Genomic DNA, 22,429 nt, shown 5'->3' on the forward strand with positions numbered 1-22,429 from the left:
TTCAGCCACAGAGTAGTCAGGAAGTGGAATAGTTTGGGAAGCGATGTAGTGGAGGCAGGATTCATACATAGCTTTAAGCAGAGATACGATAAAGCTCATGGTTCAGGGAGAGTGACCTAGTAGCGACCATTGAAGAGGCGGGGCCAGGAGCTTGGACTCGACCCCTGCAACCTCAACTAGGTGAGTAACTAGGCGAGTACACATACACACTCACAGACATATATATATATATATATATATATATATATATATATATATATATATATATATATATATATATATATATATATATATATATATATATATATGTATACATGTATATATAAAGCACAAACATAAATACGTAATAAATACGCAGTGAGCATTTTTCCTCTGGATGGCCACCACGCTGAGGTGAATGAACATGAAAGTGACTGCCCTCGGGTTCCTGGTGGTGTCAATGAGTCTAAAACCTAATTCTTTGAGGAAACATATGGCGATTTTCTCCATGATCTCCAGATCTCCGATCTCACTGTGACAAATTGATAGTGATGGCTTATGTCTCTGTACTTGCTACTGCAATACAGAGGGTCTGTGGGTCGAGGTGTGTTCCTATTGCCGAAATGGGAACTGTTTCGAGGAAGTTCTTAGAGTGATATGCACTCACGGTTTGGAGAGGGGCAGTTTCCCTGTCGGATGTTGCAGCCCTGAGCATGTCAGCAAGCACCTTGTCAGTGATGGTGCCATCCCAACTTTACTGTTTGCACTAGGTTCTGGTGCTGCTGGAGCAGCGAGAGTCTCTCATTCGATAATGGCACTAGTATAGCTAGGATCTTGTATTCTTGTTGAGTCACCAAGGTTGTCTGGAAGAATCTCTTTCATTAATTCGTCTGGTGCTACGGAGGATGATAAGAAAGCTAGTAGGGCAATTTGACTGGAAGTGGGGCTTGCAACCATTGTCCATCTTCAAGGGGAAGATTTAGTACACTCTCTGGCATGGTCGTTATAGAGAGTCATATTCCTTGAGTTTTGGACTGCTGAAGGTTGGGGAGCATCTCATGAAGTAGGTAAGTTTTGGGATGGAGAGGCACTTAGTGAGTGGGTAGAAGGCATCATGTGTATCAGTGTCTTTCATCCTGCCTTCCATCGTCCTGAGGTCTGAGATTTTCTTTTCTTGGATCAGATCAGTGTCACTGGACCCAAGAGGAGCACCAAGAAGAGTGCTATTGGCTGGATCGTTGGCTCGTGCTCCTCACAAAACAGTACTAATATCCTCAATGATCTGTCGATTAGCAGAAACTATTTTGCATTTGGTGAGATTTAAAGATAAGCCAAGGCTCTCTCCAATATCTATTTTTTTCTGATGTCCTCTATGAGAGATTCTGCAGTGCCAGCTTGGGTACCATCATCGAAGAACCAGATATAGAGCTCACTGGAGAGTACTTAAGAACATAAGAACATAAGAACGAAGGAACACTGCAGAAGGCCTACTGGCCCATGCGAGGCAGGTCCAAGTCTCCTACCGGCTTAAGCCAATGCACCCAACCTAGTCAGGTCAGGTCACATTGACTTAAGGGAGGAACACGGCAACCGACCTGGTAGCACAAGCTATCAGGTCCAACTCACACCCACCCACATCCACTCATGTATTTATCCAACCCATTTTTAAAGCTACACAACGTTCTGGCCTCTATAACTGTACTCGGGAGTTTGTTCCACTCATCCACAACTCTATTACCAAACCAGTACTTTCCTATATCCTTCCTGAATCTGAATTTTTCCAACTTAAAACCATTGCTGCGAGTCCTGTCTAGGCTAGATATTTTCAGCACACTATTTACATCCCCTTTATTTATTCCTGTCTTCCATTTATACACCTCAATCATATCCCCCCTAATTCTTCGTCTTTCTAGAGAGTGCAGATTCAGGGCCCTTAGTCTATCCTCATAGGGAAGGTTTCTGATACATGGGATCAACTTTGTCATCCTCCTTTGTACATTTTCCAGAGAATTTATGTCCATCCTGTAATACGGTGACCAAAACTGTGCAGCATAATCTAAATGAGAGTTGAAGAACAACCTGAGGACTCCTATTATTTATGCTTCTTGATATGAAGCCAAGGATTCTATTAGCTTTATTGCACTGTTGTCTTGGTTTCAGATTACTGCTAACCATAACTCCTAAATCTTTTTCGCAATCCGTAATATTAAGATCTACATTATTTAGTTATATGTGGCATGGTTATTGTCCTGTCCAACATTTAGAACTTTGCATTTGTCTATATTAAACTGCATCTGCCACTTCTCCGACCACTGCATCAGTCTATTCAAATCTTCCTGGAGTGCTCGAATGTCCTCGTCAGAATGAATTCGACGGCCTATTTTGGTGTCATCGGCAAACTTGCCGATGTCGCTCTTTATGCCCTCATCTATGTCGTTTATGTAGATTGTGAACAGCAGGGGGCCCAACACTGACCCCTGTGGAACACCGCTCGTACCGCTTCCCCATTCTGATTTCTCCCCATTTATGCAAACTCTCTGCTGCCTATTTGTCAACCATGCCTCTATCCAGGAAAAAATTTCTCCTCCTATTCCATGTGCTTTAATTTTCCTCAATAGTCTCTGATGTGGGACCCTGTCAAAAGCCTTACTGAAGTCCATATACACAATATCATATTCATTACCATGATCTACCTCCTCAAATACCTTAGTGAAAAAAGTTAATAAATTCGTAAGGCAGGAACGCCCCTTTGTAAAACCATGCTGAGATTCGTTGATTAATTTATGCTTTTCAAGGTGGCTACGAACTGCCTCGGCAATTATTGATTCCATAAATTTTCCCACTATGGAGGTTAGGCTTATTGGTCTATAGTTCGAAGCTAAGGACCTGTCACCTATTTTGAAAATAGGTATCACATTTGCCATTTTCCACTTATCTGGCACCATGCCAGTTGGTAGTGATATGTTGAAAAGATTAGCCAAAGGTGTGCTAAGCTCCTCTTTACATTCCTTTAGAACCCTTGCATACAGTTCATCAGGGCCTGGGGATTTGTTAGGTTTTAATTTATCTATTTGCCTAAGGACCATGTCACTTGTGACCCTAATCGTGCACAGTTTATTATCGTCCTGTTCTACATAATTTATCATTACTGGAATATCGCTGGTATCCTCCTGTGTAAAAACTGAGAGGAAGTATGTGTTAAAAATTCTACACATTTCCTTATCACTGTCAGTGAGCTGACCCGAGGAACTTTTGAGTGGGCCTATCTTGTCCCTGATCTTACTTCTGTATACCTGAAAGAATCCTTTTGGGTTAGTCTTCGATTCTCTTGCAACTTTAACCTCATAATCTCTTTTTGCTTTTCTAATTCCCTTTTTTATTTCTCTCTTTAACTGAATATATCGATTTCTGAATTGCCCCTCTCCTCTTTTGATTTGCCTATATATGCCTCTCTTTTGACCAATCAGATATTTTAATCTATTGTTCATCCATTTAGGATCATTTTTGTTTGATCTGTTTTCCCTATTTGGAACATAATTTGACTGAGCAGCTAGAACTATGCCCTGGAAAGCATCATATCGGCAACCATCACTACCTACCTGACCCTTAGTCAGGTCATTCCAGTTCAGCCCACCTATGTAATTTTTCAGTCCTATGAAATCAGCCAAGCGAAAGTCAGGGACGGAGACTTGATTGCCATTATTAGAGGAATTCCATGATATATTAAAACTGAGTGATTCGTGATCACTTTCCCCAAGCTCATCATTAACCTCAAGATTATTAATTAATGTTTCCCTACTGGCAAGAACCAAGTCAAGGAGGTTACTTCCCCTAGTAGGCTCTGTCACAAACTGTTTTAAAAAACAATCCTGGATCGTATCAAGAAAGTCACCTGACTCTAAATTTCCTGTCAAATTGCTCCAGTCAATCTGTCTATAGTTGAAATCTCCCATTAGCACAACATTTTCGTATGTAGATGCCTTACGAATTTCGTCCCATAGAAGTTTACTGCACTCCCTATCAAGATTTGGGGCCCTGTAAATCACACCCAAAATTAGTTTTTCTCGTCCTCGAGAAGCTGTAACCAAACAGATTCAGTGGCTGACGCTTCTAATTTAATATCTTGTCTAACACAACAATTTAAATTGTCTCTGACATACATCGCTACTCCACCACCTTTCCTGTTGACCCTGTCAGTGTGGAATAATTTATAGCCTTGTATGTGACATTCAGAGGGCATCTCTCTATCTTTCAGATTGAGCCAGGTCTCTGTTATAGCAATAATATCTATGTTTCCTGCACTTGCAATTAATCTTAGCTCATCTATCTTATTTCTTACACTCCTGCTATTAGTATAGTAAACCTTAAGGGAGCTAGTCCCTTGCTGCCCTCTGCTGTCCCCCTTTGTTTGCTGACCTGATCTATTGTCTTTATTTATAACTTCATGCTGAATGCCTTTTATACATTTACTGTTTCCAACCCTAGTGTTGCAACCTGCTTGTTTCCCACACACACCCATACCTCTATCTTCCATCAGTTTAAAATCATAGGCATTTCACCAATGGCCTTCTCAATCGAGTCTGCAAGTGCTACCACCCCTGCCCCAGAGAGATGTACCCCTTCCCTTGCATACATATCATGTTTGCCATAAAAGTTGTTCCAGTTGTCAATGAATGGGATTGCAAGTTCCTTGCAGTATCTGTCTAGCCAGCAATTTACACCAATTGCCCTAGACAACCATTCATTTCCTACTCCCCTTCTAGGCAAGATGCTACATATGATTGGGATCCCTCCCTTAGACTTAATGAAATCTATAGCTGACCTGTACTTATCTAGCAGCTCTTCTCTCCTACCCTTCCCAATATCATTTCCACCAGCACTGAGACAGATAATGGGCTTGTTCCCATTACCTGACATGATATTATCCAGCCTGTTGACTATGTCCCCAACACCAGCTCCAGGGAAGCACACTCTATCTCTCATCTTCTTATTCCTATTACAAAAAGCACGGTCAATATATCTTACCTGAGAGTCACCAACCACAAGAATGTGCTTACCTCCATTAGCAGGGGCAGTAGTACGTTTACCTTCACTGGCCACTGAAGTACATTCATCCTGAAGAACAGAGAAGCGATTTCCTACCTTCAGATCTTCACTCTTAACTTTCCTTACTCTGATGCGCCTCCCATTACTGTGAACCACTCGCCACTTGTAGCAGGTGCTGGGCTGCACCTCACTGCTGGTAGCCGTTGCTACCTCCCCAACTACAGCCTCCTCACAGCGAGAGACAGACTGCACCTCACTGCTAGAAGCCTCATTCCCCACAACTCCAGCCACCTCACACTCTCTCCCAGACCCATTGAGGTGGACCTTCAGCCTCCTAATCTCCTCCTGGAGAAGCAAGACCTCCTCCTTCAACTCTCCAACCTCAATTTTTAAAACACTGCAGGAGCAAGCCATGCTTTGTAACCGTCCACGCTAATCCCCAAAGCAGCTCAGGGTCTGTGACCTCACGTGACGACTGACCACTGACCACTGAAACTACTTCTGTGACTTCCTTGATAACCAGACAGAAAAGAAAAAGGGAGAGAGGGGTCTCTCACACGTTTCAATTTCATGGTCCCAAAACAGTAGTTTAGAAGTCCCACTATAACACGATTGAATGAGAGGATAGGGGATGGGGAGTGTCTAGAAACTGCTTGGAGAGCAGCATTCCTTCTGACTAAGTTGAATGCATTGGCAAAGTCCAATATGATCAGGGTTTTTTCATCTGACAAGTTATTGATGTATACTCGTGCTGTGTGGGCAGCTGCTTCACAGCCTTGTTGAACACCAAAGCCGAGCTGAGTTGGTTTCAACATTGCAGCAGCCTCTTGACTCACTCTTCTTACTGCAGCCTTGGCGACGAGGCGCCGAAGGGTGTTACCCACTGCAATGGGCCTGATTCTTCCGTCCTTTTGCAGGAGGGCACATAGTGAGACACCAAAGAAGAAGGATCTAATGGCCTCCGGAACACCGCCAGCCAGGCACACATTGGAAAACTTGGTGAGTTCAGACAACAGCCTCTCTGAAACATCATCAAGTGCTGGACTGAGAATTTAGTTTAAATGTTGTGGCCTTAAATCGATGAAACCCCCTGCTGAGCCCTGTGGAAATGACATGGCGGCTTTAAACACATCAGCGTCCTATAGGGTTAAATGTTCTTCACCTGCTCCACGGTCAGGCAGGTCAATATTGGTATTGGGAGCTATGGGTGGATGTTTGTCCTTCAGAGCATGTGCTGTAATGACGGCCTTACGAGCGATCTTATCCTCACTGGTTTTAAGCCGTGCTCCAGTAATATTGCCCTCTTCTATTTTTTTGCTAATTTGGGCTCTGAGTTTGAGGCATCCGGTGTTCTGCTTCTTGACATTTACCCAGCGGATGTTTGTCGCCTTAGTTGGAAAACTGATGAGGTTGTCATCTCTAGGGATGCATTTATTACAACAGATGTTGCTAGGGACTTGTCCTTCCTGGGTGGGACAGCCTGACAGGCATTACCAAATAGCAGTAGATTGTGCCAGGATCCATTGATTGCAGGGGCATCTTTGACTTTCTTCAAGAGGTCAGCAAATTTACTAGCAGCTTTACGGAGAACTGCTTTTGGGATGTGTGACGGTGTCCTGGTGTATGTTAATTTGACTGCAGATTTTAAGTCCTCTGTAGAGGTGAAGTCAGGGTGGCTGTCAGCTGTCTGCTGGGAGGAGCTGTTGGTGGTTCCAAGTTGAAGCTCTCCAGAAACCTAGACATCCATTGTGTGCAAGGATGTTGCCATTTCCTGAACTGAGTACACACTCATCGTTGCAAACCCTGCAGATGCCTCGTGGACAAGTTCCACCAGATTTAGATTTTGCCACCGAAGTGGCTAGTTTATTGTGCACCCCATATCCATCCTGTGGACGGTAGCGCGAGAGCATATGGATACACAAAAGGCCTAGGAACTAGGCCCCAAAGAGTTAACAGGAATACATTAGGATTTATATCTACATATCTATAGTTCACTTATCTGTTACAAGCAAATTTAGGAAATTTGCTTAATATATCTGGCATCTTATTTTCACTAATAAGATATCTTGACATGTCACATAGGTTATTATACTGTCTGTCTCTGTATTCCTCAATAAGTGGACAATTAAGCACACAGTGTTCAAGACAGTGACCATATGCCTGATCACATAATTTACATTTAGTTTGATCATCATCTGTGTGTCTCCCAAACTGCCAGAAGTACTTGTAACCAAGCCTAAGCCTGGCCACTACAACATCAGTCAGTCTGTTCACATTGCACGTTATTCCTTAAACATACTTATCTACGTTCATGTCATCATAGTGGGTTATAGATCTACTCAGCTTCTAACTGCATTCCTATAACAATCATTTTCATTATTTAGCAAATCAAATCAAAGTTTATTCTCTATAAGGATTGCAATGCGGGGTTTACAGATTTTGGTTATTGTGAGGTTTACATGTAATAAAATACTAATTACAGAGGGGGCCACTAGAACACCTAGCAAGGCTAGGCATTTCAGGCAAACTTAGATTAATTCTTAACCCTAAATTATTACAAATTGTGGAGTAAGTTGACTAAATACTAAGTGACTAAATACTAGTTTGTGAGTTTAGCAATGAGAATGCTTTTGTTTTGGCACAATACATAGTTTCTATATTGGAGTATCGCAGGCAAACTTGTGACTAGTTAGGAATTATTATTTTAAGATTAAGATGCGTTTTTCTGTGTTTATAGTCAAATGGGTGAGTGAGTGAGTGTAAGTGTGAACCACCAGGAGGTTTTTATGTAGTTAGTTGACGGGGTGTATCAGGGAGATAAGATGTTTTCTAATGGTAGTTTTGAAGGTGATGAATGTGTCTGCAGTTCTAGAGTTTTCAGGTAGGGTGTTCCAGATTTTAGGGCCTTTGACATACATTGAATTATTGTATAGGTTTAGTCGGACACGGGGAATGTCGTAGAGATGTTTGTGTCTGGTGTTATGCTTGTGGGTCCTGTCACAACTATCAAGAAAGCATTTTAGGTCACGGTTAATATTGGAATTTAAGGTCCTGTAGATGTAGACTGCACAGTAGTAAGTGTGGATGTTCTGAACAGTGAGTAAGTTTAGATATATGAAGAGTGGGGGGAGGTTGCCAGGGATGGGATTTAGTGATTATTCTTACTGCAGCTTTTTGTTGAGTTATTATTGGCTTTAGATGTATTGCTGCAGTTGATCCCCAAGCACAAATAGCATAGGTGAGGTATGGATAAATGAGTGAATGGTATAGTGTGAGAAGGGCATTTTGCGGCACGTAATATTGTATCTTGGAGAGGATCCCAACTGTTTTGGATACTTTTTTTGATATGTGTTGGATATGGGTGCTGAAATTCAGGTTGTTGTCGAATTTGCCCTCGTTATGTCTGGCAGTTAGAGTGCTGTCAATCTTATTGTTTAGTTGTGCAGCACCTGCTCTGCTACCAAACATAATATAGTAGGCTTTGTCAGTGTTAAGTGTAAGTTTATTGGCTGTCATCCAAGTTGATATTTTGAGCAGCTCCTCATTAACAATGGTGTTGAGGGTGGCAAGATTAGGGTGAGAGATGACATAAGTCGTGTCGTCAGCAAAGAGAATGGGTTTCAGGTGTTGGGATACGTTTGGAAGATCATTGATGTAAATGAGGAAGAGCAGGGGTCCAAGGACACTTCCCTGCGGAACTCCAGTATCAAATGACCGTGCTGATGATGCTGTGTCTATAATGGTGACATACTGATACCTATTAGTAAGGTAGGATTTGAAATATGCAAGCACATGGCCTCTTATACCTTAATGGTTAACTTTGTGGAGTAGGATGCCGTGGTCTACTGTGTCAAAAGCTTTTCTTAGGTCAATAAAAATTCCTAGTGGATATTACTTATTTTCCAATGCTGTGTAAAACAGATCTAGCATTTTTACAATTGCATCATTAGTGCTTTTATTTTTCCTGAAACCAAATTGGCAGAGGTTGAGTATGTTTTGTGCCGTTATAAATGAATACAGTCTCCTGTCCACGAGTTTCTCGAAGATTTTGGATAGCAATGGTAAGTTTGATATTGGCCTGTAGTTGTTTACATCTGTAGGGTCACCACCTTTATGTATTGGTGCAACCTTTGCTGTCTTGAGTAGTTTCGGGAAGGTGCTAGTTTCTAGTGACTTGTTAAAAAGTATTGAAATAGCATGCGAAAGGACATGGGCTGCTCGCTTGTACAATAATGGTGGGACGTGAGACAGGTTCCCTGAGTTATTTTTAAGTGACTTTATAATCTCAGTGACTTCGGTGGGCTCAGTTGGTACAAGATAGAAGGAATTTGGGAAATTCCCATCTAGATAGTCCCCGGCATGGGCGTTGGTACGTGGGATTTTACTGGCAAGATTAGATCCTATGGTTGAGAAGAAGTCATTCATCTTGTTAACTGTATCAGTGGGATGCAGTGGTGTTTCGTTAGGTTTAGTTAGGACAATATTCTTGGTTTTTTTCAGTTTGTGGGTGCCCAGAATCTGAGAGAGTGTTTTCCAGGTCTTTTTTATATCTCCTCTTGTGTCAGTGAATCTGCTGGAGTAGTACAGTTGTTTGGCTTTCTTTATTACTTTGGTGAGAACTGATGAATAGTGTTTAAGAATATCTTTGTGTATTAAGCCCTGTCTATATTGCTTTTCATATTGGTGTTTCTTATCAATGGATTTCAGAATGCTGCTGGTTAGCCATGGGCAACCGAGCTGTTTATTCGTGATCTGTTTCGTTTTTATAGGACAATGTTTGTTGTATAGTCTAAGTAATTTGTTAAGAAAAATGTCTGTCCAATCGTCAATACCATTGGCATTGGAGAATTCTGTAGGCCAGTCAACAGTCTCTAGGTCAGCTGTGAAATTCCTTATTGAGGCCTCGTCATGGAGTCTAAATGAAACTTTGCTGTATTCCAGTGGTGGTTTACTAATGTTTGTTAAGAGGAAGGTTGGGTAGTGGTCTGTAGTGCTGTCTGTGATTATCCCTGATTTAAGGGGGGCTAGTATATTGGTCCATATGTGGTCTATTATGATTGCACTTGTCTCAGTGAGCCTGGTTGGTTTAGTTATTGTTGGTATGAGAAGTGTGTTGTTCACATTGTTTATGAAATCAGTTACAGGCTGATCATCTAGTAGGTCAAGGTTGATATTGAAGTCTCCAGCTAAGAGAAGGTGGTGCTTGTTCATTTGTCTGTTTGTTATTAGTGCCTCTAATTTCTCACTGAAATTTGGGATGTTTGTGTGGGGTATCCGGTAAATGGCACCGATTGTTATAGGCGTCTTAAGGTTTTTTACAGTAAAATTAGCAAAAATGTATTCCCCATATTCATCACTAAAGCAAGTGGTGATAATACAAGATAGTTGGTTAGAGTAATAGATTGCTATACCACCCCCAACTTGGTATGGTCTGTAGTTGTGGATTGCTGTGTATCCTGGTAGAGGGTAGATATCTATTGTGTCCTGCTTAAGCCAGGTCTCAGTAAGAATAATGCAGGAGAAGGGTGTCTTTAGCGACTCAAGGAGTGCCAGTAGGTCATCATAGTGTTTGCTTAAGGACCTGAAGTTGTAGTTAAGTACTGATAGACTTTTAGCATTGTTTAGGATAGTGCTGGCTTGTGATGCTGTGTAATAAAGGCAGTTACTTTCCAATAGGTTTTGATTGGGTGTTATATTGTGGAGGTTTAGATCAGGGTCAACGTGATCATTCATCTTCTAGGTTTAAATAGTGGTTATTTATATCCTGTGTTGTGCGGTGAGTTCTAGTACTGATATCTGTAGTGGTGGGAAGTTTGGACAAGTATATAGCTAAAGCACTTTGGTCATATAGAGTATAGTCACTAATAAACATAATGAAGTTGATATTGTCTAAGTGTTGTGCTAGAATGAGCTAAAGTACAACTAGGTATAAACTAAAAATATAAAAATATAAATTAAAAATAGCACCAGACTCTCACTTGTAATTGCACTAAGGTCTAATATAATGAATTTGGTGTTGTCTATGTATTGAGCTAGAATGAGCTAAAGTACAACTAGGTATAATCTAATAATATAAAAAATACTAGTTTAAAATGGCACAAGACTCTCACTTGTAATTGCACTAAGGTCTAATATAAGTTGTTAACAAGAACTAGAGTATAACTAAATTTAATTTGACAAGACAAAATACACAAGTTGAGGTAGCAAAATAAAAAAAAAAATAAAAAAAAATAAAAATGGCAATGACTTGGTTATAGTATGATAGTAAGATGGTAGACAGGATAATATTAAAGTTGGAGTTGAATATACAAGCTTAAAAATTGGTAACAAAAGGTTAAGAAAAGCAAAATAAAGTTGGGTGATAAAGTCTACAATAGAATAGAGCAATAATAAAAAAGTATATAATAAAATTGGGTAATAAACTTTACAAATAAAAAGGGCAATAGTAAAAAAATTAAAATAGATTGGGCAATAAGGTATTGGTAAAATTGGGCAAGTATAAGATTAGGTAATTAACTCAAGACTAGAATAATGCAATAATAAGATGAAAAGTTTACAATAAAGTTAGGCACTAAAATATAAAACAAAAATGGGCAATAATATAAAGTTTACAATAAGGTTGGGCTATAATAGAGATTTTAAAATAAAAATGGGCGATAGAGTATTTTTTAAAGTGAGGTAGAATACTGAGGACAAACTATGGTTAGTTTCAATTAAAATAAGATAGAACAATGAAGTGGTAAGATGTAAAAAAGGAGACAGATTCTGTAGATATTAAACACAATTAAGACTATGAGGTAGAATGGTCACTGAATACAACAGTGACATTCAAAAGTAGTTGGGGTATTGGAAATTTTTTTGGGGGAACAAAATTTATGACAATATAACACTAACGGTGGACTGTGGGTATTATCTGCACTTTACTCTGATTCTGTTAGTCCAGCCTCACTTAGGAATGCTTTAAGGTCATGTTCTGTAGAGATGAAGTATCTCTTCCCAGTGGGCTGTTTCCTAACTGCTATTTTTCCATCCCTCACAAAGCACTGGTGGATTTTGGGGGCATAGCGTAATTTTCTTAGCTGATAAAGAAGGTTTTGTCTTGTTTTGGTAAGGCACTCATTGACGTAAACATCAGTTTTCATAGAAATAGATGTTTTTAGTAGGTTGTTTCTTTGTAGGCTAGTTTGGAATTTTATCAGCACTGCTTTTTTACCTGCTTGGTAGCCCATCAGTTTGCAATCCTTTAGGTCATCACTACGTATGTTAAGGCGAAGGTGGTCCTTGATAAGTTGTAGGGTGGTCTCTATGCAGGTTTCTTGGGTGACTGTGGGTGGGAGATGTTTGCTGTTAACTAAAACAGTGTCAGATAGCTGCTGTTGGTCATTATGATCTTGGAAGTTGGTAATGACATTGGCAAGTTGTTGGTCCACTCTTGATCTTTCCTCTATAATGTTGGTAGTAAGTAGGGTGACTTGGTCTTTTACAGTGTTGATGGTGTCTAGGGACCGGGTGTGGGTGTTGCTTTGTTGTTCCAGAGTGTCTAGTTTATGTTCTAGAGCAGTGATCTTGCTGAGGTACTGTGCATTGCAAGCTTTTAGTTCCTGCATTTCCTGGGTTAGTGTGGTGATTGTGTGGTTCTGAATCGTAAGAAGTTTAGCTATTTCTGCGTCGGTAATCTTCTTAACATCAAATCCAAGGAAGGAGTTATCTTGGACTGTGGTGGCGGCCATGTTTGTTGTTGTCTGTCGTTGTGTTGTGGTGATGCCAGTGGGTGATGAGGGTTGTGTCCTGACTGGAAGTACGAGAAGTTTTCCTCGTGATATTACTGGTCTCACCTTTGATGTTAGGGGTCCTTAGCTGGTTACTGGATCTTCTTTTATTGCTCTGACCCTTGTCCATTGACTGTGGCTTCCGATGAATAGTAGGCGATGGGTGATGGGTGATGGGTGAATGTTGTGGAGTATCACTTCAGTGGCAGCGGGGCAGGAGGTGGTAATACGAGTCCTAATATGTCGTGGAAATTCCTGGGAACCCAGCACACCTTGTAACATTGCTGACGTCATGGGCGTGGGAGGGCGCCAGCTGTGGGATGACGGGTGAAGCACAGCATGAATTCATGGGGGATGAGGTGGGGGAGTAGCGAACTGTGGTGAGAGTAATTTTTGGGGCACTAAAGGCAACACCCTGGGTCAGGCAGGCACACGGCCTACACCGGGATATGGGGAGAGGACCAGGGATGAGTGGCGAGGAGTGGCATAATCTGTTTACTAAGGATGCATATATATATATATATATATATATATATATATATATATATGTGTGTGTGTGTGTGTGTGTGTGTGTGTGTGTATGGTGTGTACTCACCTATTAGTGGTTGAAAGGGTCGATTCATAGCTCCTGGCCCCACCTGTTCACTGGTTGCTACTAGATCCACTCTCTCACTGCACCTTGAGTTTCATCATATCTCTTCTTAAATCCACGTATGGATTCTGCTTCCATTACATCACTCTCCATACTGCTCCACTTCCTGACAACTCTATGACTGAAGAAATACTTCCTAACTTCCCTATGACTCATCCGAGTTTTCAGGTTCCAGTTGTGACCCCTTGTTGTTGTGTCTCATCTCTAAAACATCCTGTCCATGTCCACCTTTTCAATTCCTCTCAGTATATTTTGTAGTTATCACGTGCCCCTTATCCCTCATGTTCTCCGGTATCGTCAGGTTGATTTCCCTTAACCTCTTCCCTTATGATATACCCCTTAGCTCCGGGATTAGTCTTGTTGCTAACGTTTGCACTCTGTCTAATTACTTGACGTGCTTGGCTAGGTGTGGGTTCCATATTGATACTGCATACTGCAATATTGACCTAACGTACATGGATTTCAGAGCCTTGAAACGCGGTTGTTAGGTTTGCTAAGTACCCATATGCTGCAGCAGTTATTTGGTTAATGTGCGCCTCTGGAGATGTGCTCGGTATTATACTCACCCCAAGATCTTTTTTCCTTGCGTGAGGTTTACAGTCTTTTGGCCCCATAGTCTGTACTCTGTCTGTCGTCTTCTTTGACCTTTCCCAATCTTCACGACTTTGCACTTGTTGGGGTTAAACTCCAGGAGTCAGTTGTTGGACCAAGCTTGCAACCTGTCCAGATTCTTTTGTAGTCCTACCTGATCCTCATCTACTTGAATTCTCCGCATTAGCTTCACATCGTCTGCAAACAGGGACACCGTTGAATATATCCCTTCCGTCATGTCATTCACATATACCAGAAACAGCACCGACCCAAGGACTGACCTTTGTGGAACTCCGCTAGTCACAGGCGCCCCTCTGCACCTCGTCACATACCATCACTCGTTGTTTCCTTCCTGTCAGGTATTTCTTGATGTATTTCAGTGACTTTTCTGTTAATCCTACATGTTCTTCCTGCTTTTTGCCCTAATCTCTTGTGCAGAACTGTGTCAAAAGCATTCTTACAGTCCAAGAAAATGCAATCTACCCATCCCTCTCTCTCTCTTGCCTTACTTCTGTCACCTTGTCGTAAAACTCATCTAGGTTTGTGACACAGGATTTCTCCTCACTGAAATAGTGCTGGTTATCATATATAAGCTCATTCTTTTCTAGGTGCTCCACCAGTCTTTTCCTGATAAGTTTTCCATGACATCGCATACTATACATGTCAGTGACACTGGTCTGTAGTTTAATGCCACCTGCCTATCTTCTTTCTTAAAGATTGAGACTACATTTGCTGTCTTTCACACCTTTAGCAGTTTCTCTGCTTCGATAGAAGTGTTGAAGATTGTTGTTAGTGGCACACACAGTACCTCAGTTCCTTCTCTTAGGACCCACAGAGATGTATTGTCCGAGCCCACCGCTTTTAAGGTATGTAGCTCACTTAGCAGCCTCTTCACCTCCTCCCCTGTTGTGTATAGTGTGTCTAGTACTCTTGGTGTACCTTTCCATCTCGATTTGCTCGAGTCCATTCCGTCTCCGCCGAAAATACTTCCTTAAATCTCATGTTGAGCTCTTCACATACTTTGTCACTTCTTGTGATCTCTCTTCCCTCTTTCCTCAGCCTGATTACTTGGTCCTTGACTGTTGTTTTCCTCCTGATGTGGCTGTGCAACAAGTTTGCGCCAGATTTGGCTTTTGATGCTATGTCATTCTTGTATTGCTGCTGGGCCTCTCTCCTTGTCTATTCAAATTCATTTCTGGCTCTTCGGCTAATCTCCTTATTTTCCTGTGTCCTTTGACTTCTATACTTTTTCTGTTCTCTAGCGCACTTAGTTTTTGCCTCTTTACACATTTGGGAGAACCAAGGGCTCGTTCTGGTTTTTCCATTGTTTTTGTTGCCCGTGGGTACGAACCTCACGTCTGCCTAATTGCATTTTGTTGACACGTATACTATCATTTCTTTTATTGTTTTTCCCACCAGTTTTCTTTACCACTGTAGCTCGTGCAGGAAATTAATTATTCCTGTTAGGTCCTCTCTTTTATAGTTTAGCTTCACCCGTCCTATTCGTGCTGCTTCACCCACTTTTAACTCTGCAATGTATTCGAAGCTATGAACCACTTGATCACTAGCTCTAAAGGGCCTTTCACATGTGATGTCCTTGTTGTCTGAACTAATCAAGGTGAATATGCTGATTCATCCTTTCCTTTATATATGGTAGTGTCCTTAACATGTTGATTCACGAAGCTTTCCAGGACTACCTCCAACATCTTAGCTCTCCACATTTCTGGTCCCCATGTGGCTTCACGTTTTCCCTTGTGATTGAAGTCACCCACAACTAGTAACTTTGTCCTACCCACATGGGCCCTTCTGGCCACTTCAGCTAGTGTGTCCACAATCGCTTTGTTGTTTTCATCATACTCTAGTCTTGGCCTCCTGCTATTCTGTGGCAGTCCCTAGTTTTGAAGGTTCTCATTATACATCTTATCATTTTCCTAGCAGATGCAGTAGATACATTGTTGTGGTCTTTGAAGGCGAGACCCTCTAACATTATGACTCCCAGGTCCTTCACACTAGTTTCTCGCTCTATTATATGGTTAGAATTTGTTGTATACCCTGATACAGTTTTAATTTCCTCAAGCTTTCCATATCTGAGTAGTTGTAATTTCTCTTCATTGAACTTCACATTGCTTTGAGTGGCCCATTTTAATCAATCAATCAATCAATCAAGTTTATTCTCTATAAGGGTTGCAATGTGGGGTTTACAGGATTTGGATATTGTGTGGTTTACATGTTATAAAATACTAATTACAGAGGGGGCCACTAGGACACCTAGCATGCCTAGACATTTCGGGCAGACGTAGATTAATTCATAACATTAAATCCTTACAGATTATGGTATTAAGGCTAAGTGACTACATTATAATTTGTGAGTTTAGCAATGTGAATGCTTTTGTTTTAGCACAATACAAAGTGTCTATATTGGAGTATCATAGGCAAACTTATGACTAGTTAGGATTCATTATTTTAAGATTAATATTAGTATTTCTGTGTTTATAGTCAGTGGGTGAGTGAGTGTAATTGTGAACCACCAGGTGGTTATCATGTAGTTATCATGTAGTTAGTTGTTGGGGTGTATCAGGGAGATAAGATGTTTTCTAACTGTAGTTTTGAAAGTGATGAGTGTGTTTGCAGTTCTAGAGTTTTCAGGTAGGGTGTTCCAGATTTTAGGTCCTTTGAAATACATTGAATTTTTGGTTGATGTCCGCTTGGAGTCTTGCGGTGTCTTCGATGGAGGTCACTGTCATAGCAATTTGGGTGTCATGCGCAAAGGACGACACAGAGCGATGGCTTACATCTCTGTCTATGTCAGATGTGAGGATGAGGAATAGGATGGGAGTGTGTGTGGTGTGTGTATTTACTCACCTAATTCACCTAATTGTGGTTGTAAGGGTCGATTCATAGCTCCTGGCCTCTCCTCTTCACTGCTCCATGAGCTTAATCATACCTCTTCTGAAAGCTATGTATGGATCCTGACTCCACTACATCAATCTCCAGACTATTCCACTTCCTAACATCGCTGTGACTCATCGAAGTCTTCAACTTCCTATTATGACCCCCTGTTGCTGTATCCCTTCTCTGAAACATCATGACCCTATCCACCTTGTCAATTCCTCTCAGTATTTTATATTTCTCAGTATTTTATATGTTCCCCCTATCCTCCCTGTCCCCAGTGTCGTCAGGTCGATTTCCCTTAACCTCTCCTCGTAGGACATGCTCCTTAGCTCTGGGACTAATCTTGCTGCAAGACTTTGTACTCTCTCTAATATCTTGACGTGCTTGACCAGGTGTGGGTTCCAGACTGGTGCTGCATACTCCAATATGGGCCTGACATGCACGGTTTACAGAGTCTTGAATGATTCCTTACTGAGGTGTCAGAACGCTGTTTTTCGGTTTACCAGGAGCCCATATATGATGCAGCAGTTATTTGGCTGATGTGCGCATCAGATGTTCTCGGTATTGTACTTACCCAAAAATCCTTTTCCTTGAGTGAGGTTTACAGTCTTTGGACCCTAGCCTGTACTCTCTCTGTGGTTTTCTTTGCCCTTCCCTAATCTTCATGTCTTTGTACTTGGTGAGGTTAAACTCCAGGAGCCAGTTGCTGGGACAGGCTTGCAGCCTGTCCAGATCCCTTTGTAGTCTTTCCTGATCCTCATCAGATTGAATGCTCCTCGTTAGCTTCACATCGTCTGTAAACAGGGACACTTCTGTATTAATGTTGGTAAAATTACAGACAATATATTAAGTAAAAGGACACAAATGCAACTAATGCGACTTGTGTCCTTTGACAAAGCTTGACAAATCTATCAGAGAGCGAAACGTTGCCACAATATAATGTCTCATTAGTTGCACTTGTGTCCCTTTACTTAACAGGGACACTTCTGAGTCTATCCTTTCCGTTATGTCATTCACATATACCAGAAACAGCACCGGTCCTAGAACTGACCCCTGAGGAAACCCACTCGTCACAGGCGCCACTCTGACACCTCATCATGTGCCATGACTCGTACCTTACTGTCAGGTATTCTCCGATCCATTGCAGTGCTTTTCCTGTTATATCTGCCTGGTCCTCTAGCTGTTGCACTAGTCTTTTGTGTGGAACTGTGTCGAAAGCCTTCTTGCAGTCCAAGAAAATTTCAATCTACCCATCCCTCTCTCTCTCTCTCTCTCTCATCTCTCTCTCTCTCTCTCTCTCTCTCTCTCTCTCTCTCTCTCTCTCTCTCTCTCTCTCTCTCTGTCTCTCTCCCTCTCTCTCTCTCTCTCTCTCTCTCTCTCTCTCTCTCTCTCTCTCTCTCTCTCTCTCTCTCCCTCTCTCTTTCTCTTGTCTTTCATCACCTTGCCGCAAAACTCCAGTAAGTTTGTGACACAGGATTTCCCGTCCCTGAAACCGTGCTGGTTTGACTTTGCCAAGTGACATTGGTCTGTAGTATAATGCCTTGTGTCTGTCTCCTTTCTTAAAAATTGGGACTACATTTGCTGTCTTCCATACCTCAGGTAGTCGCCCTGTTTCGAGAGGTGTGTTGTGTGTGTGTGGGGGGGGGGGGGGGTAGGGGTGTATGTGTTTGTGTACACCCTGAACGGTAGTAAATCTTCAAAAGAATTTTTCTTAATTTTCAATAATAATGACTGGTAATATTAATTTTGTGATGATTAAGAGAAACTAACCTGATTTATGAAAACTAGAATATTTTGTCTATTTATATATAAAATTCTTGGATTGGAATGTCATGAAGGATTAATTAGAAATCTAGAATGAAAATCACAATATCATAGCTGGAATAATTCACTACTAACCCAGCAAAATGAAAATGGAATCTGGATGACGTGTTGCTTCTTGCTGGACAAACCAAAACCCTAAACGACATCTACCTACCATCTATTTGTGAGTTACTTCTGTATAAAAAAAAATCTACTTTATCTATGCCCGTCGCAGACACGTTACTGTAATTTGCATAAATTGCAGGCATCGACGAGGGTTTCTTGAGCGTGGTCTTCGCCTGCATCCTTGTAGTAATTGCAGGAGTCACACTGTACGCCTTCGTGGTGCTCTACGCTGCGGTACACAGACGCTGGACGGAGAACCCAGATGACTGAGTTACCTTCACCTTCCTACGAGTCTCAACTCTCCTCAAGTCAACACTCCACCATAAATATGGCTTCTTAACATATATCTGAGAGTTTAGGAAATAAAAAAAAGTGAATTAGCAAAAAAAAAAAAAAAAATAAGAGAGACAATAGGGCAACGAATGTTACGCAAATAATTTCAGGCAGCTTCACAACTGACTAAGTTAACCCCACTTTTAAACATTAACATATATATTATGTAGCTTATATTAAAAATGTTGATAAGGAACTGGATAAAGGCGAATAAAAAAAAAGAACTAATATTTATTTACATATCTTCGAGTCTTTTGGAATATACAAACGGAATTATGAATAATTTACAAATCCATCTATAAATTATATCAGTTTCTCCTTGAATAATATTTCTTTAAGAATCTCCAAGGATTCACGTGGAACTTAAATTAATAAACTTAAGCATAAAATATTGTTTGTGGAAGCAAACATTATCTGGGAACAATACATATGTCTACATATATTTTCCATCACTTTCTCCATGATTTCACTGAGTTTCAAATTTGCTGCCCTGAACACCTTCCTTGATATTGATAAAGATAATAATTACAAGTGATTTTATACACAACATATTACCCGGATGCAATAGTTTTGCAGCACAAATTCCATTGGTAATGATGTATGGCATGTATATGAGAGTCAGATTAACCTTCACTGGGTCTAACCAGTAACTGAATGATAATGTATAAGTAATGTGTATATTCCTTGGCTATGAAGCTTCGTGAGTCTCGGGCTACCTGTTACAACTTCCTATATTATACCTCAGCCCCGTGAAAAACTTTATACACAAACACAGTGCTCTGGACACTCTCTAAACATTATACACTATACCACTAAATCTTGTGCACAAACAGAACACTGGACTACAGTGCTCTAAACACTGTGAACATGGTACACTATACCACTAAATCTTGTGCACAAACAGAGCACTGGACTACAGTGCTCTAAACACTGTGAACATGATACACTATACCACAAAATCTTGTGCACAAACAGAGCACTGGACTACAGTGCTCTATAAACTATGCCCATTATTAGTCTTTCTCTCAAAACACTTACCATACACATACAAAAACATTTAGTTGTATTAAGAAATATTTTATTTTTACCTATATACTGATACTTTTATTAATTGCCCAGTAACATAATCTGATACTAAATTGAGAAAAAACTGACAATAACTTACAGTACTGTATCAAATTTTTCGTTAACGATAATAGCAGAAAGTCTATGTTATATGACCTAAAGTTCCTGTGGCGGGTCATCATGTAATTAAGACCCGCATCAGTAAACGGTTGTCCTGCTTCCTGACGAGTCTTACCAAAGTTTACCTTTTAGTTGCTGCATTTACAGCGTACTTCAGCTTATCCGTTTATACAGTACACAATTTATGAATTATTTTCAACAATTATACGTGGATTTACGCCAAAAAAATACAACAGAATTATTATTCTGCTACCATACCACCGGCGGGGTTAGAATCCGCGATCTGAGAGACTTACAACTCCAGACCGACTTAGAACTCCAGACCGACGCATTAGCCACTAGTCCAGTGGCTAACAAGTTGGTCTGGAGTTCTAAGACTCTATAATCATGGGTTCTAACCCCGCCCGTGGTATGATTTGTTTGCAATTATGTCATTACGATTTCGTGAGTCATTATTCCACTACATTATGACAATCTACGATATTGTTTTCAAACAAAAGTAGCCAAAGCATAATTACTTTATTCATCAAAGTTCCTAAAGTTGTGAATAAATTGCTCTATAGTCACCTGGGATACCATATACACTTATATCTTAATACAAAACTATTAACCAGTGACAATTATCTCAATCTTCCTGTGAAACTTTTGAGTCAGGATGAAATTTTCCACTAGATTAGCTAAATACTATTTTTTTAAATCAGAAACTTTTATGTGAAGGTAAATATTGCTGGGAACCTTAAGTAATGTGACAATAAACTATATAAAAAAAATTAGCAAAGACGTGTGACCAGAATCATTGATTATGTTACGTTCCATGGTCTGTTATGCTACGTTCCAGGGTCTGTTATGCTACGTTCCATGGTCTGTTATGTTACGTTCCATGGTCTGTTATGCTACGTTCCATGGTCTGTTATGTTACGTTCCATGGTCTGTTATGTTACGTTCCATGGTCTGTTATGCTACGTTCCATGGTCTGTTATGTTACGTTCCATGGTCTGTTATGCTACGTTCCATGGTCTGTTATGTTACGTTCCATGGTCTGTTATGTTACGTTCCATGGTCTGTTATGCTACGTTCCATGGTCTGTTATGCTACGTTCCATGGTCTGTTATGCTACGTTCCAGGGTCTGTTATGCTACGTTCCATGGTCTGTTATACGTTCCAGTTACGTTCCAGCGTCTGTTATGCTACGTTCCAGGGCCTGTTATGCTACGTTCCATGGTCTGTTATGCTACGTTCCATGGTCTGTTAGGGCCTGTTATGCTACGTTCCATGGTCTGTTATGCTACGTTCCATGGTCTGTTATGCTACGTTCCATGGTCTGTTATGCTACGTTCCATGGTCTGTTATGCTACGTTCCAGGGTCTGTTATGCTACGTTCCATGGTCTGTTATACGTTCCAGAGTCTGTTATGCTACGTTCCAGGGCCTGTTATGCTACGTTCCATGGTCTGTTATGCTACGTTCCATGGTCTGTTATGTTACGTTCCATGGTCTGTTATGTTACGTTCCATGGTCTGTTATGCTACGTTCCATGGTCTGTTATGCTACGTTCCATGGTCTGTTATGCTACGTTCCATGGTCTGTTATGCTACGTTCCATGGTCTGTTATGCTACGTTCCATGGTCTGTTATGCTACGTTCCATGGTCAGTTATGCTACGTTCCATGGTCAGTTATGCTACGTTCCATGGTCTGTTATGCTACGTTCCATGGTCTGTTATGCTACGTTCCAGGGTCTGTTATGCTACGTTCCATGGTCTGTTATACGTTCCAGAGTCTGTTATGCTACGTTCCAGGGCCTGTTATGCTACGTTCCATGGTCTGTTATGCTATGTTCCATGGTCTGTTATGCTACGTTCCATGGTCTGTTATGCTACGTTCCATGGTCTGTTATGTTACGTTCCATGGTCTGTTATGCTACGTTCCATGGTCTGTTATGCTACGTTCCATGGTCTGTTATGCTACGTTCCATGGTCTGTTATGCTACGTTCCATGGTCTGTTATGCTACGTTCCATGGTCTGTTATGCTACGTTCCATGGTCTGTTATGTTAC

At 41.0% G+C, this 22,429-nt stretch overlaps 1 protein-coding gene across 1 annotated transcript in view; it reads left to right on the forward strand.

The window, feature by feature from the left end:
- The window catches only part of LOC138854783 (uncharacterized), a 166,974-nt gene extending 147,559 nt beyond the window's left edge, over positions 1-19,415 (forward strand). Inside the window, exon 4 of the mRNA XM_070099838.1 lies at positions 18,998-19,415. Within this exon, the coding sequence (XP_069955939.1) occupies positions 18,998-19,128 (131 nt within the window). The 3' untranslated portion in view covers positions 19,129-19,415. The remainder of the gene's footprint in view (positions 1-18,997) is intronic.
- The last annotated feature ends 3,014 nt before the right edge of the window (positions 19,416-22,429 follow it).

This window comes from Cherax quadricarinatus, chromosome 69, assembly GCF_038502225.1.
Source record: "Cherax quadricarinatus isolate ZL_2023a chromosome 69, ASM3850222v1, whole genome shotgun sequence".
In the NCBI taxonomy this organism is placed as follows: Eukaryota; Metazoa; Arthropoda; class Malacostraca; order Decapoda; family Parastacidae; genus Cherax; species Cherax quadricarinatus.